General features: G+C 34.6%; 1 protein-coding gene across 3 annotated transcripts in view; it reads left to right on the top strand.

Moving 5' to 3' along the window:
• The window catches only part of HIBADH (3-hydroxyisobutyrate dehydrogenase), a 94,665-nt gene that overhangs the window by 12,239 nt on the left and 64,249 nt on the right, over positions 1-18,177 (top strand). For all 3 annotated transcript variants that reach the window (XM_011361702.2, XM_011361703.2, XM_023531515.1), the window contains exons 3-4: positions 933-1,042; positions 3,523-3,644. In XM_011361702.2, the coding sequence (XP_011360004.1) occupies positions 933-1,042; positions 3,523-3,644 (232 nt within the window). The remainder of the gene's footprint in view (positions 1-932; positions 1,043-3,522; positions 3,645-18,177) is intronic.

Here is an 18,177-nt window from a genome sequence, read left to right as displayed (position 1 = left end):
GAAGCATTCGTCACAATTGGGGTGATAGATTCTTTCTGTTAAAGGAGAGTTTGAGTCAAGGAGTGAGCTCCTCGTGATTTCTGACTTCTCTGGTTGCTTACTGGCCAGGTGAAGCAAAGTGTATATATGTGAGAGAGCGCAGGGCGTTGGGCGAATGTGAGTGAAGGTGCGTACACCCACACATACACTCACACAGACAGAGGATGGGTAGAACAACTGGGTAGCCTGTTTGTAGTCATCACTGAAGCAGAAATGAGGGTTGAAATGAGAGCATACCTTGATGTCTTTTCTTATGTCTCTCCTGTATGTATAGTTTCCACATGAGTCCTGATAGCTCACGCTCTCAGCCTTTATGATGGCACTCACAGTCAATGCAGGAAGTGCTCGTGTCGTTTTTCTGACATTTTCTTTTCTGAAACAGCCTAAATTTTTTCCCCCTTGAAAATAGAGACTGGAGGATGGTGGTGATTGGGGCTTGATCATTTTACTAGGGGATTTTGCTGCCCATTGAAATCATGGATGAATCCTATAGTTCAGCCACCAGTCCCTGTTGTATTAGAATGTTTTTCTTGGTCAAAACATCTACCAAAAACTATGTTGTTTAAGAATCCAAGTTGGAGGAATCCATGAGAAGTGTGTCTGTTCCCAGGACTGTTGGGTTTTGCCCTTTCCTCCTTAACTCACTTCACACTTTTTAAAATAAACAGTAGATTTGATTCCATAGAAACTATATCTCTATGTGTGTAAGGAATGGATCCTCTATTTTAGGCAGTAAGCTTTTTTTTTTTTTTTTTTTCATTTAGAAACAAGGATTAGTTTTTATTCGCTGTCACTGATATCTACATGCATAAACAGCGGATCCTACTTGTGTTCTATAAACTGCTTACATTTTAATTTAAGTTATTTGCCTTTTTGATTTTTTTTTTTTAAAGGTAGTGTCTTCCCCAGAAGATGTAGCTGAAAAAGCTGACAGAATTATTACAGTGTTGCCCACCAGTATTAATGCAATAGAAGCTTATTCTGGAGCAAATGGAATTCTAAAGTATGTATTTCTCAACTGTGGATATTTTCTTGTTATGACAGTTCATGAATTTCTCAGTTGTTAGAACTATTAAGAAATTACAATTATGTTCGTTAAAACTTTTCATACTGTTTTCTTAAAAGTGAATGGCGTGGTCTCTCATTATAAAATTGTTTTTTTCACTGAAGTCAAGTATGTGACTTTTGGGAATACAGTTTTGTTTTTGTTTTTGCTTCTGTTTCTTTCTTTTAACTCTTGCATTAAACTTATGCTTTCATTGGTAACATGTTTAAGAGACTTTTAAAGCTTGCATTTTAAACTGTACAAATGTTACAAGTATAAAATGGTTTATAGAAATTCAGGAAAAGGTTTCTATGAAAAATAAAACCAAACATTGGAAAGAACACCATTATTTAACATTTTATTATATAATAAAAAGTTATTGTATGTCCTCTGGGCTAGTACATCTGTAGTAAGAACTTTGAGAAGTTGGATTTAAAGGTTAGCAGTAGCTCTTTATATAAAACATAATTTAGGTCCGAGTTTCCTAGCCAGTGCCTAGCTTCCCTGGTTTTGAGGACCTTTTGGTTAATTGCTGCCTGTTGCCAAACCCTTGTGGTCGTGTTAGGGTGACAGTGGTCGAATTCCCAATTTAGTTTTCTGGTCTTACTGGTTCCTGTTTCTAACATGTTTTGTTGTCGAATTTCAGCAAAGAGCTAGAACAAATTAGTAGGCCCTGTAGGCACATGAAGGACTAAAAAGAAAGGGTTTAATTTCATGGAGCTATAAGACATGAAATTTGAGGTTTTTGAAAATTGAATTGCTTTGGAAAACTAACAAACTTGTAAGCAAAAGACACTTGGATATTAGGCAGAAAACTGATAAGATAAATGTTTAGATTCCTGGGAAGGTTGAAAGACACTTATTTTGGATGGAGCCCTCAGGCCCACAGTGTGTGTGGTCCTGAGGTGATCAAGCTGTCTTATTACCTAGTCCCAATTATGGCCCTGCTTTACCTCTCAAGGAGAAGTTACTAAAAACTTGTGTGGAGACAAATCCTATGTTTATTAACTTCCTTTACTAAGGAATATGGTGGCCAACTACTCAAGCAATCCTGTTGAGGAAGTGCTTTGAAAGAGTATGGTTTTACACTGAACTGTGATTTGCTTCTCATGGGTGGTTCTTTATTTTCTTCTGGGTCGTTCTTTATTTTCTTCTGGGTCAGGGTCATTTCCCCAAAGCCAATGCATATATAGGTTTTGAGACAATTTCCCATTTCCTTAAAGATTTAAGATCTTTAAAATATTAATATCACAAAAGAATGGTAAACTTAATTCTTGTTTTTTTTAGATTACATAAAGTGAAACTCTACATGTCAAGGTGATCTATAATAGAGTATGCTGTTTTATTTATTTTTTTCCTGTGGAATATACAGTCATTGTATTTGGACCAGATCAATTCATAAGCCTTTGTATGCTATTTTTTTTCTAGGAAGATTTTTCTTTTCTTTTAATCTTTTTTTTTATATAGTTTTTAGCAAGGACTGTTTACCTTTCAGTGTTTATATTTATTCAGTTCTAATCTTCCAGTCATAATTATGATTAAATGTCTTCCAGGTTAGTTTGTCTGTAGTAAGAACTTTGGGTAGTTTGAATTATCATGGCCCTTTAAATTATAATTTAGGTCAGAGTTTCCTAGCCAGTGAAGATAGGCATAGATTATAAGGGAACTATCTAGGTATATAATCTGCACTTACAGTACAAACAAAAATATTTTACTATAAGAATGCCATTTAAATATTGATGTAAAATGTGATATATGAAGACCACTTGCTGCCTTTACCAATGTATGTATAAAATTTACCATGAAGAACAAAAGACTATGAGATTTCCAGGTCCATTCCTTTATTTTCCTTTCTGCCTGTTTGATATTTTATTTTGTCTTAAAAAAGTTACAGTTATTAGAGAATATTCCATCCTGAAGCAAATGGCTAATTTTAATTGCTTCTGTTTATTCTGCCTAGTGGAAATGACACGTATATGTGAAATTTGCAGTATGGAATTTTAAAGACGAATCAATTACTTTTATAAGAGACCCAGCTACTTTACATCAAAAAATTTAAATTCTACCAAATACTTTTTTTTTTTAAGTTAATAGGTATTTTGAATTGCTTAAATCTTAGCTTACCTGTGTTATTATGGTTAGCATGTATTTCACCTAAAACTGGAATTTATACCATATAGTTTATTAGATTATTTGTGTTTGATAGAGTTTGGGTTTGCTGTGAGCTATAATTGATCTGAAAATGAATTTGAGATTTTGAACCAGTTCTAACAATGTTTTTAATACTAAACCAAAGAACTTCTTGATACCTGGCAGCTTTTAGCAGATTCTGATTCTGTAGGTTGTTGCGTGAGATGTTTCTTCAGCAGTGTAAGCTGTATTTTTAAACTACAAAACTATAATTTTTAAAAAACTGTATTTTTACTTATTTTACTTAGAAAAGTGAAGAAAGGCTCACTGTTAATAGATTCAAGTACTATTGATCCTGCGGTTTCAAAAGAATTGGCCAAAGAAGCTGAGAAAATGGGAGCAGTTTTCATGGATGCCCCTGTTTCTGGTGGTAAGTGGTAGCTAAAAAATATGCACACTTATTTCTGTTTGTCAAGAGTAGTGATTAAAGTTTTGTGATACCCAGGATATATCCAGTTATTTTTAGACCTGTTACAGGGATTTTCAATTCCCTCATTAAAAATAAAAACAAACCAAAATAACTTTTTTAGTGCTCTCAAAATACATTGCTTATTCTAAGTTCAGATAAAAGGATGTCACAACTTTGAAGAGCTATAAATTTTTGGTCCAGATTTTTGTGGGTAGGGATAGAACAATTCCTAGAAAATTTAACTTTTCAGAACAGATTTAAGAAATAATTAGCTTAAATATCTTTATAACTATTAAAGAAATTTAAGAAGTGGTAAAAAAGAAATATTTCACAAGGGGAATGTTAGGCTCAGATGATTTTACATTTGAATGTTACCAAAATTTCAAAGAACAGAACATCTCAAAATTTTACAAACTTTTCCAGACAATAGAAAAAGAGAAAATGCTTTCCAACTCATTCTACAAGACCTGTATAACTCTGATATTTTAACCAGACAGAATGATTATGAGAGAAAAATCATATGTCTATATCAGTCATGAATATAAAAATAAAAACTTAAAAGTATATTAGCAAACTAAATTCAACAATGTATAAAAGAGATCAAACACTGCAACTAAGTTTGGTTTATCTCATATATGCACAGATGTTTTAATATTAGAAAATCTATAAATATATTTCATCACATTAATGTACTTAGAAATCATATGATCATTTCAATCAGGGGAAAAGGAGACCTACGAATAAAATTCTAAAAGCTTATTATTATATCAAATATTAATAGTGAGTATCTGGGTATTTTAGAATGGCAAGATTATGATTATTATGATTTTTCCATAATTTCTAAATTTTCCAGAATAATTGCATAATCGAATACCATATGTGTACACACACACTCACATACACACACACACACACACACATATTTGTATACATACATAATATAACAGTATAGCAGTAGACAGTGGAATAGCATTTTTATTCTAATTATATTTAACTTGATTGTAGGCTTTGGAATTAAATAACAAAATAGATTAAATCAGTTTCTGTTTTTTCATAAAGAACCTAATGGCCTTGTTGGAAAGGCATTTTATATCCGAAACCATTTTTGAATATAGGTGGAAGTATAAGTAATTATTAGCCCTTCTAATTGTTTTACTGAATTGGTTAAGTAGGATTTAGGTATAAATGTTTATAATGTGGTATAGGCACTTTGATCACAAAACTTGGTGTTAGTGGTTTTTTTATAGAATGAAATTAAACTGAACAGTTCTTTCTTCTTTGAGTGGTTCTGTATTTGAATTTGAAAATTGATATGGTACATATGATCTTGCTTTTGATTGATGATCTTTTGTTTCATGAGTATAGCCTGAAATTATCACTTAATAATAAAGAATACCAATTTGATTTTTAAATGTTATTTTAACTTTTAAACTATAGTCTTCTTTGTGATAAAAGTTTGAAATTACTCTTTTGTTCCTCTTACTGTTAAACCCTAGTTTGTAGTTTCAGGGTGCAAAAATTCTAATTTATGGTAGTGAATATACCTGAATCTGAACTATATAGTAGATTGAAAGCTTTGTGCAGAGGTGGTTTGTGCTAATTTATTGTTTGACACATGATCATTATGTCATTTGTAATAGAAGTATGTAATAGAGGCTTATATTTATCTTCTCATAGTAATTAGTTTTATATTTTTAAATGGCTCCACTTTCTCAGAGGAAACTTTCTGTAAGTTAAATAGGCTGGTTTAAAAATCATTACATTTTAACAAAATAAAATTAAGGAGAAGGGACTTGGGCTTAGATACCCATGATGATGACCCCACAATTTTATAGAGATTCTATATTCATCGGTCTTAAAAAGTGGAATATTTGAGGTAATTTGCATAAAACCTAAAATGTTCCCCCATTTTATCCATTTCTCTTCACTCTTTATCTGTTCCTTATCTTAGACTTTTAAAAAATGCATTTACATGTATTTATGTAGAGATATTATATAGTAGTATTCTAAAAGTATAAATGCGAACTTATCTCTAATTCTGTGGTTAGCATTTTAAAGAGTTTTTTTTTTTTAACCCAGTATAGATTGTATAGGTAAGCCATATAGATTTTTGAGCAAGTGATTGGTTTCTTTATTCCAGCCTTTTCTTCTGCTTCCTGGTAAATATTATTCTGGGGAGTAAAATGAAAAAAAATCATTGCTGTATCACTTTACCAGCCCATAGAGTAATAGACTGAAGGTTTTCTCCAAGTTTCATTTTGATATTTATTAGACCCACCATATAGCAGCTCCTTTGTACATCATCCTTATTACAAATAATATAATTTTGTTTGAGTTCTATATGACTTTTAAAAATAAAAAGCAGATGTTGCTTAAACTGTTAGAATTATCATCCTGAAACCTGAAATTATCATCTGTGGATAACTGCTTTATACTTACATAGTTAGCACTTTACAGTATAGATATTACCTTGTAAAGTACTTTGGCATGCCTCATCAAATTTGGTGCTTTCTTTTGAAGCTGTCAAACCGTACATGTCTTTATCAAAGCCCACATTATATTATATTTATAGGCACTGATTCTCTTCCTCCTACAGAGTTTTAAGCTTTTTGAATACAGGGAACAAGTCTTTTGTTTTCCCAATTGTTTTTATTAAATATTACACAAAATATTTATAAAATATACAGAAGTACAGAGTATAAGTGTACGTTGAGCCCATGCGTCATTTTCCCCAGTTTAAGAACTAGAGCCGTACTGTTACCTTTGACCTTCTCGTGTGCTTCTCCCAATCCTGTTTTCTTTTCTTCCCAGTTAGAGGGAACAGTAACCTGAATATTCTGACTTGTTCCCCATACTTTTCTTTATAGTTTAACCCCATGTGCTTTTATCTCTAACCAGCAGTGTATTTTCCATGATTTGGAATCATAGTGAGTGTATTCTGTGACTTGATCTTTCACCTCATGTAATGTTCCTGAGTTTCATACATGGTGGTGTTAAAGCCACTGGCCTACTAAGTGCCTTTGTGAGAACTAGCCAGAGGTACTTCCTCTGCACTGAAACAGCCCCTCAGGTGAGCAGAATGCACCTGTGTCAAAAGGAAAATGTACTTTCTTTGGACAGATGAAACCTGCACCAAGGTTGGGTTTGTGGTTTGGCAAATCGAATATGGGTTGGATGTCAGCCTCTGCTAACCGCCTTGGCCAATGCCCGTGTGCAGTGCATAAAATGTATTACCATTACATGGTTGTTCCATGTAGTTCACTAATTTTAACTTCTCTGTGGTATTCTTCTATAAAAGTATACCATGTTTTATATACATTTGTTTTATTTTCAGTTTTTTAAATATTACATTCTTATACACTGTGAAAGTGAGTTTTTTTAGTCTGCGTTCCCAGCACAATGCCTGAAACATAGTTGGTCCTCAATAAATGTTGAAAGACTTGGGTAGAATTCAACAGGAAGAACAACCATGTGTGCTATCAGGACAAATGATGATAATTCCCATTTTACCAAGGATGGAGGTAACACCCAGAGATATTAGGTAACTATCTCAAGATCACGCTGGTGGTCAGTGGCAGAGTCGAAGACTAGATAAAGGCTAGTTTCTAGCTGAAGCCTAGAAAGGCTAGAAGAAGAAACGAATCATTTGCTCAAGACTAAAACTAGACTTGTTTCACATTCTACTGTGTTAGGAAATACTATTTTCTATAAAGTTCTAATTCTAAGGAAAATAAGGATTGCTAAATGAAAGGCTGCCCTTTAAATTATAAAACCATTCTCATTATTTGGCCAAAACAGCTAATCATCAATGTGGTACATTGTGACAGTAATGGCCCTTAATGACTCACCTCTCTGAATCCACACTCTGTATCCACTCCCTCCACTGACTCTGGGCTTGGCCATCTGACTAGCTTTGGCCAGTGGTGTGTTAGCAAATGTTACACGAGGACAGACTTCAGAAGTCCTTGATGCATTGAGTCTTGCCCTCTCTTGCTGCTGGGAACTCTGCTGCTGCTGCATAGGGAAACTGGGACTAGCCTTTTGGAAGGTGCTAAGCACCAAGCATGCGAGTGAGGCCATCTTGACCATCCAGCCCAAATCGAGTTTCCAGATGACCTCAGGCCTGACGACCAGCAGTGATCTGCCCAGCCAGGATAGTCTAAATTGCTCACCTACAGAGTTATGGGCAAATATAGCCACTGAGTTTTGGGGTGAGTGTTATGTAGCAATAGATAACTGATGGAGCCAATGTAGTTGATATTTCCATAATTATGTAGAAGTGTTTGTTACTTATTGTATCAATTAGTGTGCTGCCTGTGCTTATTTAGTATAAGTGTTATAAACCCTTTCTGAAGAATTATTGTAATGCAGTTAGCGTAAAGGCCAACTTTAATGCCAAAGCTAAGTTGCTAAAATAATTTATTAAGCCAGTTCAGAAAAGAGTTATGTCTGCTATAAATGGTTCCCCAGCTTCCCTCTTGATATTTCTGATCACAAAGGAGAATGTTTGACTAAATGTTAACCTAAGTAGTTACCCTGGTGAACTGATATGAAATACCCAGATTTGGTAAGACCTGGAAAAAGTAAGATGGTAAAAATTTAATAAATGTCATTATGATATTCTCATGGATTTACGGGATTAAATAGTATGTCTAGTGTTTAAGTGTCTTTTGTGCTCTTAGAATTGGGTTTTATTATTAGAAGAGACCTTAGCAATAATTTGACTCTTTTATTTTGTAGATGGCAAATTGAGGCCCATAGAGGTTCAGTGACCTGCCCAGGGCTTACCAGCTTGATAGCAGATCTAGAAGTAGAATCCTACTCTCCCAACTCAATATAAGGTTCTTCTACCCTTGCCAGACCTTCTCTTCAGTACCATCCCATGGTGGCTTTATTTTTCATAGCGGTTGCCTACTGTTAACCCTATTTCTAACAATTTTATCCACCCCAGTGGCTGGTTCTCTGTCTTCTGTCTTGCTAAATGACGGGCACTGCCATGTGGAATCCTGTTGAGGGGTAGGGGGGATGAGGAGAGTGATTGCTTTTTTTTCTAACCTTGAGGCTGGCTTCTAATCTGGAAGAGGCCTAACATTTCTGTTCTAGAGTCACCTGGAAGGAATGGTTGAGAAGCCCATATGTTGGAATCTGAGGAACCTTGGAGAGATCAGATCTGTCCCCCATCCTGGAATGTTTATTAACTGGTTATCTGGAGTCTTTTGTTCAGCTGATGAGTTGGGATAGAACCAGAAGGTATTGGATCCACTTGGCTAGTTAATCAAATAAACTTTCGGGAAAAGAGAAAGCAAAGTGCTATCTTGATGTAGCTCTAACATGTTTGGGTTTGACTGAGACAGGATCTGCTCTGAGGTATAAGGACTTGGAGCTGAACAGGTTTATACTTGAAAGCAGATGGACGAGAAGATTGTTTTATATAGCAAGAATGGGGCTATTTTCCATGTCCTTCCATGTTCCCATAGTATGGTATCTGTGCTATTACTAGAACCATTTTGCTGTGCTTATGTTCATGTCTTTTTTTTTTTTTTCCACTACTAAATTCTGAAGAGGGCAGATACCATATCTTATTCAACTTTCTATCTCCCGCGTATATCTCTTGTTGGGCATTTAATAAAGGATGGTTGATTGAATCAATTTTTTTTTTTTAGGTCAAGATTAACGTTAAATATTTTGAGCCTTCCTGCAGTTATTTTTCACTCCTGAGCTGTTTTCTCCAGGTTATTTATCTCCAGACTATTGATCTCTTCCTGAAGTTAAACTAAATAACTGCCTTTAATGTTCTAACATCAGTCAGATAGTATTTACTATGTTCAAAATGTTATTTTATAATAGTAGATGCTATTGGAAAGTGTGATTATTATCAAGGTTAAGATAAAGAAGTAGAATAATAAATATTCAGAACAACTTAAAGAGGAAGTCCTTACATTAGAAGTTTAGAGTTTAGGAAAACATACTAATAAAATGATTTACGAATAGTTACAAAATGCAAACTAGCACAGTACAGCAGTGATCCCAGGAATAAACAACCAGGAGCGGAATGCTTCATTCATGGTGTGATCACAGCAACATGGTAGGCCTTGTTGAGAAGCATTGCCTTTGTCCTATCTGGAGTGGCTATTAATGCTTAGTTTGACTTTTCCCTTATATTCACATTTATGGATATTTAAAGGGAAGGAGTAACACTAGATTTGATTTATACAGCTGATTCCAGGGCAACAGGAGGATTTTTAGTTCTAGAAATAAAAAATTAATGTTAAAGATCAACTGGACACCCCATAAGTGATTCCCAGTTATATCTGAGGGAAACGAGTGGAATTTGGAATTAGATTTGACAGTCCTTTAGTAAATATTCTTTTAAGCAATGAAGAAAGGCAGTTGGCTAGTTCATAGAATTCTCTTATCACATTTATTTTTGTTGTTGTTGTTGTTGTACTCCTGTTAATAAATTAAAAGAAGTTCACTTGCATGTTAGGGAGAGCCTGGAACTTTTAAAGAAAGTAATTCTAAAAACAAAGGTCTTCATTTTCTAGTCAATGAACTGTCCTGTACTTAAAATTATTGTATTTACTGTTTTCTGATTATATGGTCTTATCTGATCTCTATTATGCTCGACAGCACCTTGATTGCAGCGAGCATTCTTCGTTCTTCATTTCATATAGTAAACATTTATCGAGTACTTCCTGTGTGCTAGACATGTTCTATGCACTAGAGTTAGGGCGTTAAGGGTATTCAAAGTCTTGCCTCATGGAGCTTATGATTTAGAAATAAATAAACAAATAAATAAAAAGAATTTCAATGATAAATGCTGTGAAGGAAAAAAAGGCAGAGTAAACCGTTAAAGAGACAGAGACTAAGGGGAGGCCCTTTTACATAGAGTGAACAGGATGCCTTCTCCGGGCAAGTGACATTGAAGCAGAGATCAGAATGCATAGGGCCAGAGGAAAAGTTTCAGTACAGGCAGCTTCTCTGTAAGGTCTCTGAGGCATTGAATGAGCTTGGTATGTTTGTGGAATGTTTGTCTTTGCATCACCAGTACTTAGCAAGTAGTTACACTTAGAGTTTGTTAAATTCAGTCACCTATAAGTTGACACCCCTCCCCCATGTTTAATATCATGTCTTTGTTTAACAGCTTGTGGTTATCAAAGTAAAACTAATTGGACTTTATGTATGTTAGCCCATGACACCGGCCTCATAAGTATGATGCTCTAATCTTTTCATCTGTCTTGTGTAAATCATATCTTTATGAAAGTTGTAATCCTTCTTTAGTGTCGAGTCTTGTGTAGTCGCACCATTTTGGATACATGCTTTTTTTTCAGTGTGGAATGGGTCTGTTACCACAGAGCTAGCTTCAGTTTGATCAACTCTCGTGTATAATGAATGCTCAACATAAATTAAAAACTATTGTTTGTGACTAATGACCAAATACTGTTCAGTCTGCTCCCAGGGCATAATTACAGCACTTAACTATGCTTGAATAATTGAAGAATAAACTCAGTGACTGCCTAATAGGTCTGTAGATTTGCATAGAAACCTTGAGTTGAAGTGACTCTGAAGTGGCACTTGTAGTTAGTCCAAAGCTTTCTGTGCTGGCAAGCCTCATTGATTTGCTAAACTCTATTGCTTCAGTTAGAGTTTAATGTCAAAATTAAATAATTGGACTTGTGTGTATGTGTTTGTGTAATAGTTCCCTACCAGGAAACCAGATTTTATAGTCTACTTGGCTGGCTTGAGCTTCCATAATTTGTTCGAGGTATTCTTAGAGTACGGAGTAGTAGGCACAAAGCCTGTTCAGGGGCCTCTTGGCGTGCTCGGCGTGCCCCTACGTTCCGCAGTGGAAGTCTCCTGTGCCCTCTGTGATTGTTCTTAAAACCCAGTGTGCAGCCTTGGCCCTCACTGCTCACTGAACCGGATACCTACTGCTTCTCCACTAGATCTGTGTCTAATTTATGGTAAAGGGACCACAAAAACAAAAATCATTTGTATTTTGGCACGTAATACCGCTATAGTTAAGGGTCTGTTGGCATTTCCATTAAAACATTTTTTTTTCGAGAGGTTTATAACTTGGCACTTTTACTTGGCTTTGGGCTGAAACGTTGCTATTTCTGCCCAAAAGCAAATTCTTTTACCAAATTTCATATAACTTGAATTTGCTGTGGTTTATAATGTGTGGAGGGGGAAGGGCTATCACAATAGGTCTTTGATGGTCTCCCAGGCTGTTTGATTACATGGTAGTGTAGTGTGTGGTGTTTATTCTTACATTTTAGTCTTACCTCAGTAAGATTTTATGAAATAAGTTGGTTTAACATGATTAATATAATTCATTGTCATGGGTTCTTCCCTTTAAATAGTTATACTACTATGATGCTTTTTTAGTTCTTTTTAAGTCATCAACTTCCATTATTTATTTTAAAATTTAAAGGTACTTCTTGGCATTGACTTTTGTATGATAGACTCGAGTTAATCTGTCTTGGAAAATATTAAATAAAATAAGCCTGTTCTTGGTTTGATTTGGTGGTATTTAAAACTTTAGTAATTCAAATAATTAAAATTTCCCTTAACTTTATTTGATGGGTAAATCCATTTCCTTAGAAATAGCATAAGATTCATTAATACTGACACACCAGAAATGGGTTAATTAATTAGCCATTTACATCTGCTCATAATTTTACAAGCATACCTGTGAGATAGTGTAAGTTCGGTCCCAGGCCATCACAATAAAGCGAGTCATAATCTTTTTGCTGATGGAGGTTCAATTTGTAAAAAATGCAACATCTGTGGAGCGCCGTAAAGCAAAGCGCAATGAAAACGAGGCATGTCTGTACCCATCACCCTTGACCCATTAAGTATCCTTTTTGTGTCTGGAGGATACCTTTGGCCTGGGATTTTCTCCAGTTTGCATAAGTAGTTCAGAAATATTTGATACATAAATTCCAAGGATTTCTTAGAAATTAGTCTCGGAGAAGAGGTGCCCATAAAAACCTCTTTTTACATTCTTTGGCATGCCCAGGACTCCCTCACAGCAGTGTCATGGACAAGAGTTCCTATATAATGTGTTAATGAGTTCTTAACATGTTTGGTAAGACTGCTGACTCACTGCCCAAGATAACACGGCTGAGGCAGCTTTAATAATTTGTCTCCTAAGAAAATAGTAGAAGAGTGGATTGGAGAAGGCAAGACGATCACTTCACTCAGTTTGTGTTATTGCTGTCATTTATTGTTAGTAGTATTGCTAACAACCTAGTTTATTTCTAAGAATTTACTTTCTTGCAGTTTGCAATTCCCTCATCTCCAAATCTGCAGGCCAGATTTTAATTGCATTGCAATTTCCAGTCAAGTAACCATTACAAGGGCTGCTCCTGCCAGGCTCTGTTCTGTGGCGGAGGGACACTGTGTTCTCTTCACATGATTGTGTTGGAGAGTGCGCGGATAAGGCAGGGGTCCTGCCTGAAGTAATCCCAGGGTATTTTTAATGTCCTTTAATTGCCATTCAGGATGTAAGTCAGACCAGACACAATTGGGTCTGGGCACACAGTTCATGGCTGCCTAGTTTAGTGGTGGTTATATAAAAGTGAAGTAGATTTAGTAAATAGATCTCCTGAAGCTATTACTTATATATAATTTATTTTTCATTAACATCTATTGATTCCTAAGCAGTGTGAAATTAATTCCAATATATATCATGTGTTTTATGTCTTTATTTTGTTTTGCTGGCAATCCCTGGATAGCATTGGGGGTGAAGTGGGAGGAGGAAACGGAATTAAGAATTTGACATGGCCTTGTCATCATGATCAAACCATCATCAGACTTAGCTGCAGTTTTCTAGATTTTCTTATTTTCTGATTTTCTTAAAGAGTTTGAAAATATTAGCAGATGAAAAATGTATTAAGTTTAAATCCTTCTCCTTATATATTTGCCATACAGTTCTATTTTGTTTTGCATTACTTTGGGTGTTTCAGTTGTGAACATTTTAAATTTACACGCACATTTCATATGGGTCACTCTTTCATCCTCCCATCACGGCCAGTGCAGGTTGGCGGCAGACTTACCTTCTCTCTCCCGCCTCGAAGTGATTGTAAATTGACCTGAAGGTAGAGGGTTTTTATTGTTGTTTAGCTAAAACTACCTCCAGCAATATGAGAGATGTGGACTCTTTTAGAAAAATATTAAGAATTTTAAGAATTTTGTAGCTGATATCTTTTTATATCAAGTTATTGACTAGTAGTTGTCATCAGAATATTTCTCCATTGCAGTCTCTAAGACAGCATTGTTCTTAGGGAGGTTTTTTTTTTGTTTTTTGTTTTTTAATGAAACAATATGGGGCATACAAATAATTTTACCATTAATTACATTTCATTTCCCCTAGTTCTTATGTGTGAGGGTAATACTTGTTCTCAGGTGGCCAACATTTTTAATGTACTGTTTACATATATTAAAAGAATAGAAAAATAGTCTTGGCAGACACTGAAATAATTGGCTTTTCCAGCCAAGATAGGTTTGTAAAACGTTCTGAAATTTAAGAAGTGGGAGGGAAAGAATTTTTCCTTGCATTAATGCCATATTTTATTAACCCTTTACCTTAGGCTATAAAAATTTTCTGGCAGCATTTTTTATTAGATAAGCAGCTAGAGGAAAAGAGTAGTTGATTTATTGTAATTGTCAAATATCTACAAACATTCAGATAGTTAAAAGAATTATTTTGACTTAAAATCCTGAGTAGAGACGATATTTTTTTTTCTAAAAGTCAGTGATAATTTTGAGTAAGGAATAATAGCAACAGCATGATTCTGGCTTTGAGTTCTGCAGTCTTTAATAGCGAACCTTTAAAAACAGCATTTAGAAATATTTGATGGTATCTCATGGTCTTTAATTGGGCTGTACTTTTATATTATTAGTACTCGTATAAAATCAACAGCTTTTCATGATCAGGCATTTACATCTTAAATCTCGCATACTACTCTGTTAGGAAGTAGACCAAGCAACACTGGATATTTTGAAGTTAAAGGAATAGTCTACATTTGATACAGAAAAGTTACCTTATATAATATTCAAGGGCTGGTGGACAAACGGAGAGAGTGGAAGGAAGGCAGGGCAGGAGCATTTGGGGGAATAAGAGATTACATTGTCCTTTTCCATTTTAGCTGGTAGTTTGGAGTAAAACTGTAAAGTTAAACTTTTCGGAATTGTTACTGCCCCAAGTGGGAATATAAACTATATTGAACAAAATTTATTTAGCCTGTTAAAAAGTCAACCTAAAACTATGGTTAATTAGTTTATGTTATTACATCACTTCTAGTAGAGACTTAAACGGGTCGCAGAGTAAGAGGACCTCTATCAGGTGAGCTGACTGCTACCCATATGGGGCTTTTAGATAATGATGAGTTTAAATTTCCTCTTAGAGCTAAGTGAGAATAAAACTGGAGGCAATAAATACTCTTGGCCAAAGCCATTAAATGCAAAAGCTGGGAATTCTCCAGCTCTTGACTTAAATTGTTTGTTTATCAGCTGGCGCCTCGTCTGGAGTCGAGAGCTGGAGATTTCTATCTGTGACAGAACTTTGAAACTCTTGCAAGACACTTTCATTTCAACTTAAGGTAACTTGAGTTTATAGCTTTGGCTTTAAAGATTACTAATGATTTACTCATTTCCTTACCATTTAACCAGAGTGGACTTTTTCCCAGGAAGGGATCTGTGTTTATTTAGGGCCTTTGTCTGCGGAGGGATTAAAAGGCAGCCCACCAGCATTGTGAACTTGATGGTAATAAAAGGTCACCAAAACACACCATAAAAACATTCTTACCATGGAATTAATTATACAGTGTAATTTTACAAAGCAGCTCAGTGACTCCATCCCGACCCCCCCGCTCCCCCATCTTAAACATTTAATCTTTTAAGAATTAAAGCTTTGGTACAATTTAGGTTTTTTGAAAAAAAATTTTTTTTTTTGCTTCCTTTTTGATATTTAAACACTGAGGAATTGTCACAGGCAGTAAATTGCTTAAAAATTTTAAAGTTTTAGAATAAAACTTGTCACGTATTGTTAAACTCTGAGGTGAATGACTTGTTTGGGATGAGGTTAGAGTCAAAAGAGGGATGGTCGGAGTTTCGTACAACAGCTGTTTCTAAAACCGGAGCCGAGTTGAGTGTTTCTGCGCCACCAGGTGGCATTGCATCCAAACCTGCTTGTGATAAAGAGGATTTTAAAATACATTATTTTTTGTTCAATAGAGGTCATAATACTTTTTCTAGATTTTGCTTTTAAAGTTCACTTAAAAATACCTCTAATATCAAGGTCGATTAAATGTCTCCAGATTAAATGTCTTTCAGAGAACTGAAAAGATTTCTGAGCTCTTCAAATATTTGCTTTTAGGTGGTTAATATTGAAATGAAAATAAATTAAAATGTTGAAACATTTGCAGAAGCTTGCCTTTTTTTTTTAAGTAAATGAATATTTAACAGTTGGTTATTTTGTTCTGTTTTACTTGTCTAAACATTCCAGAGAGGATCCTGCCTATGAAAACCCTTACAAAAAAATGTTGCAAACCCCCCTCAGTGTGGCACCCCCCCAACACACACACCTACCCACCCACCCCAGCCCTTATAAAAAAAAGTGTTAGCAGGTTTCACTGTATGGGAATTTTTTTTAAAAAGGGAAGACCTCTGAAAGGTGCAGCGTGGTCCTTTTCACAAGCCTAACTATGATTCATTAGGCGGTTCATGTTTTAAAAGCTGATTTTGGGAAAGTAAATTCTTGCAGTTTCCTGTACTGGTTCTGAGGGAGTCTCTTCAGTCTTTTGAATCAACTCTTTAAGAAAGTGAAAACATAAAAGCAAAAAAAAAAAAATAAGTAAAAGGCTCATTATAAATTTTATAAAAGCAAGATTTTTTTCATTAAAATGTGTTAATGTTTTATTTTTATGAACCCACATGTAAGTTAACAAAATGTTCAGAAACAATTTATTTAATACAACTACCCAGATGCTACAGTCTGTTGTCAGAATAAATAAGGTTCAGTGGACATTCTATTGATTTTTATCCCTTTAAAAAATGTATTCGCCATGCAGAGAGATGTTTAAAGCTTAGCTTTGATCATTTATCAAAAAGCTTTATGAAATGTTAACTCTCTTATACTCTTGCTTCTTCTCTGAGGCTTCTTAGTGTGCAAAACCTGTTTAAGAAATGTATATGTTTTCAAAGTAAATGTTTGACCTCCCACCTTGATGTTCCTGCTTTTAACCCTCACCCCCCACAACTTTCCCCTTCCCTATATTTTGAATAACTTGATTGGAATGTGTGTTGTACTAAAACTCAGTATACACAGTCTTCAATATTACAGAGAATTTTTGTTTTAAAAATGATGAAAATTTCACATTTTAAAATAGTCTAGACAAAGGTGCTCATGACATTTGACTCTGAATATTTTAGTTTTAAACTTAATACAACAGTCTACTTCTTAGCTTTGTTGTATGCTGATATTTCTACTTATTTAACATCAAAAAGCTGTATTGGTTTCTCTTTATAGATTGTGCCTGTGTTCTGGAATTGCCTCCTGCTGTCTATGAATTGCTTCTTGGCTTGTTTTGTTAGAATTTCTCACCAGGGTTTTTGTGAGCTTTGTAGCCAACGTTAAAAAAAAAAAAAAAAAAGGAGAAGAAGAATTTCTTACAGTAGACGGGATTATTAAAATTATACTTACTATTCATATTTATAATTGACTAAGCCTCCTGGCTCAGCATATCAGTTTTATGTAATAAGAGTAGGCACCTCATTTAATAATACACACATATATAATTGTTTTTTTTTTTTTTTAGTTATTTCTATAATAAGTGACTTTTGCTGAAATTCCAGAAATCCACTTATTCATTAAAAAAAAAAAAAAAAAAGGAAAAAAAATCCTGACTCTTTTGGGCATATGTAATTTAGTAATGAAGCATTTAGATTTTGGCTTCTCTCATTTCAGTTGGAAATGGTATTGGTGTAAGTGAGTGTTGCCATGGGAACCTTCACATAGATATAAAAGGCAAGACTGTCTAAGTAGAGGAGGAGGGGCTGTGTACTAAAATACCACTGGCTTAAATGATCTATTTTATGTATGTGTTGGGAGTGTAGAGGCAGCTAGGATGAGAAGAGAAGAGGAAAGTACAGAAAGGAAATGTTAAAAGTTAAAACCAGGTATGCATACTTCTGGAGTCTCCTAGGTGGAAGTGTTTTGTTTTGTTTTGTTTTGTTTTTTAATTTGAAATGGGATTCTTAATGATTTGTATCATTTATGTATTTTGGGGAGTCTTTGCATACCTTATTTTTACACTTCCTATAGAACATGCTTAATTTACTTGATTTTAGATAAAATACTTAACTCAGTGAAATTTGTTGGTTGGAAAGTTAGGATTTTGATCTCTGAGATGGCTTTAATTATAAATTTTGTTAGTTATCTAGTTCATCATACTTCTTTTTCAGAAGTATGATGAAAATTTAAAAAAAA

The sequence above is a fragment of the Pteropus vampyrus genome, unplaced genomic scaffold (genome assembly GCF_000151845.1).
Source record: "Pteropus vampyrus isolate Shadow unplaced genomic scaffold, Pvam_2.0 Scaffold69, whole genome shotgun sequence".
In the NCBI taxonomy this organism is placed as follows: Eukaryota; Metazoa; Chordata; class Mammalia; order Chiroptera; family Pteropodidae; genus Pteropus; species Pteropus vampyrus.
The sequence above is the reverse complement of the archived record's forward strand: the minus strand, read 5'-3'. Positions and strand labels throughout refer to the sequence as shown.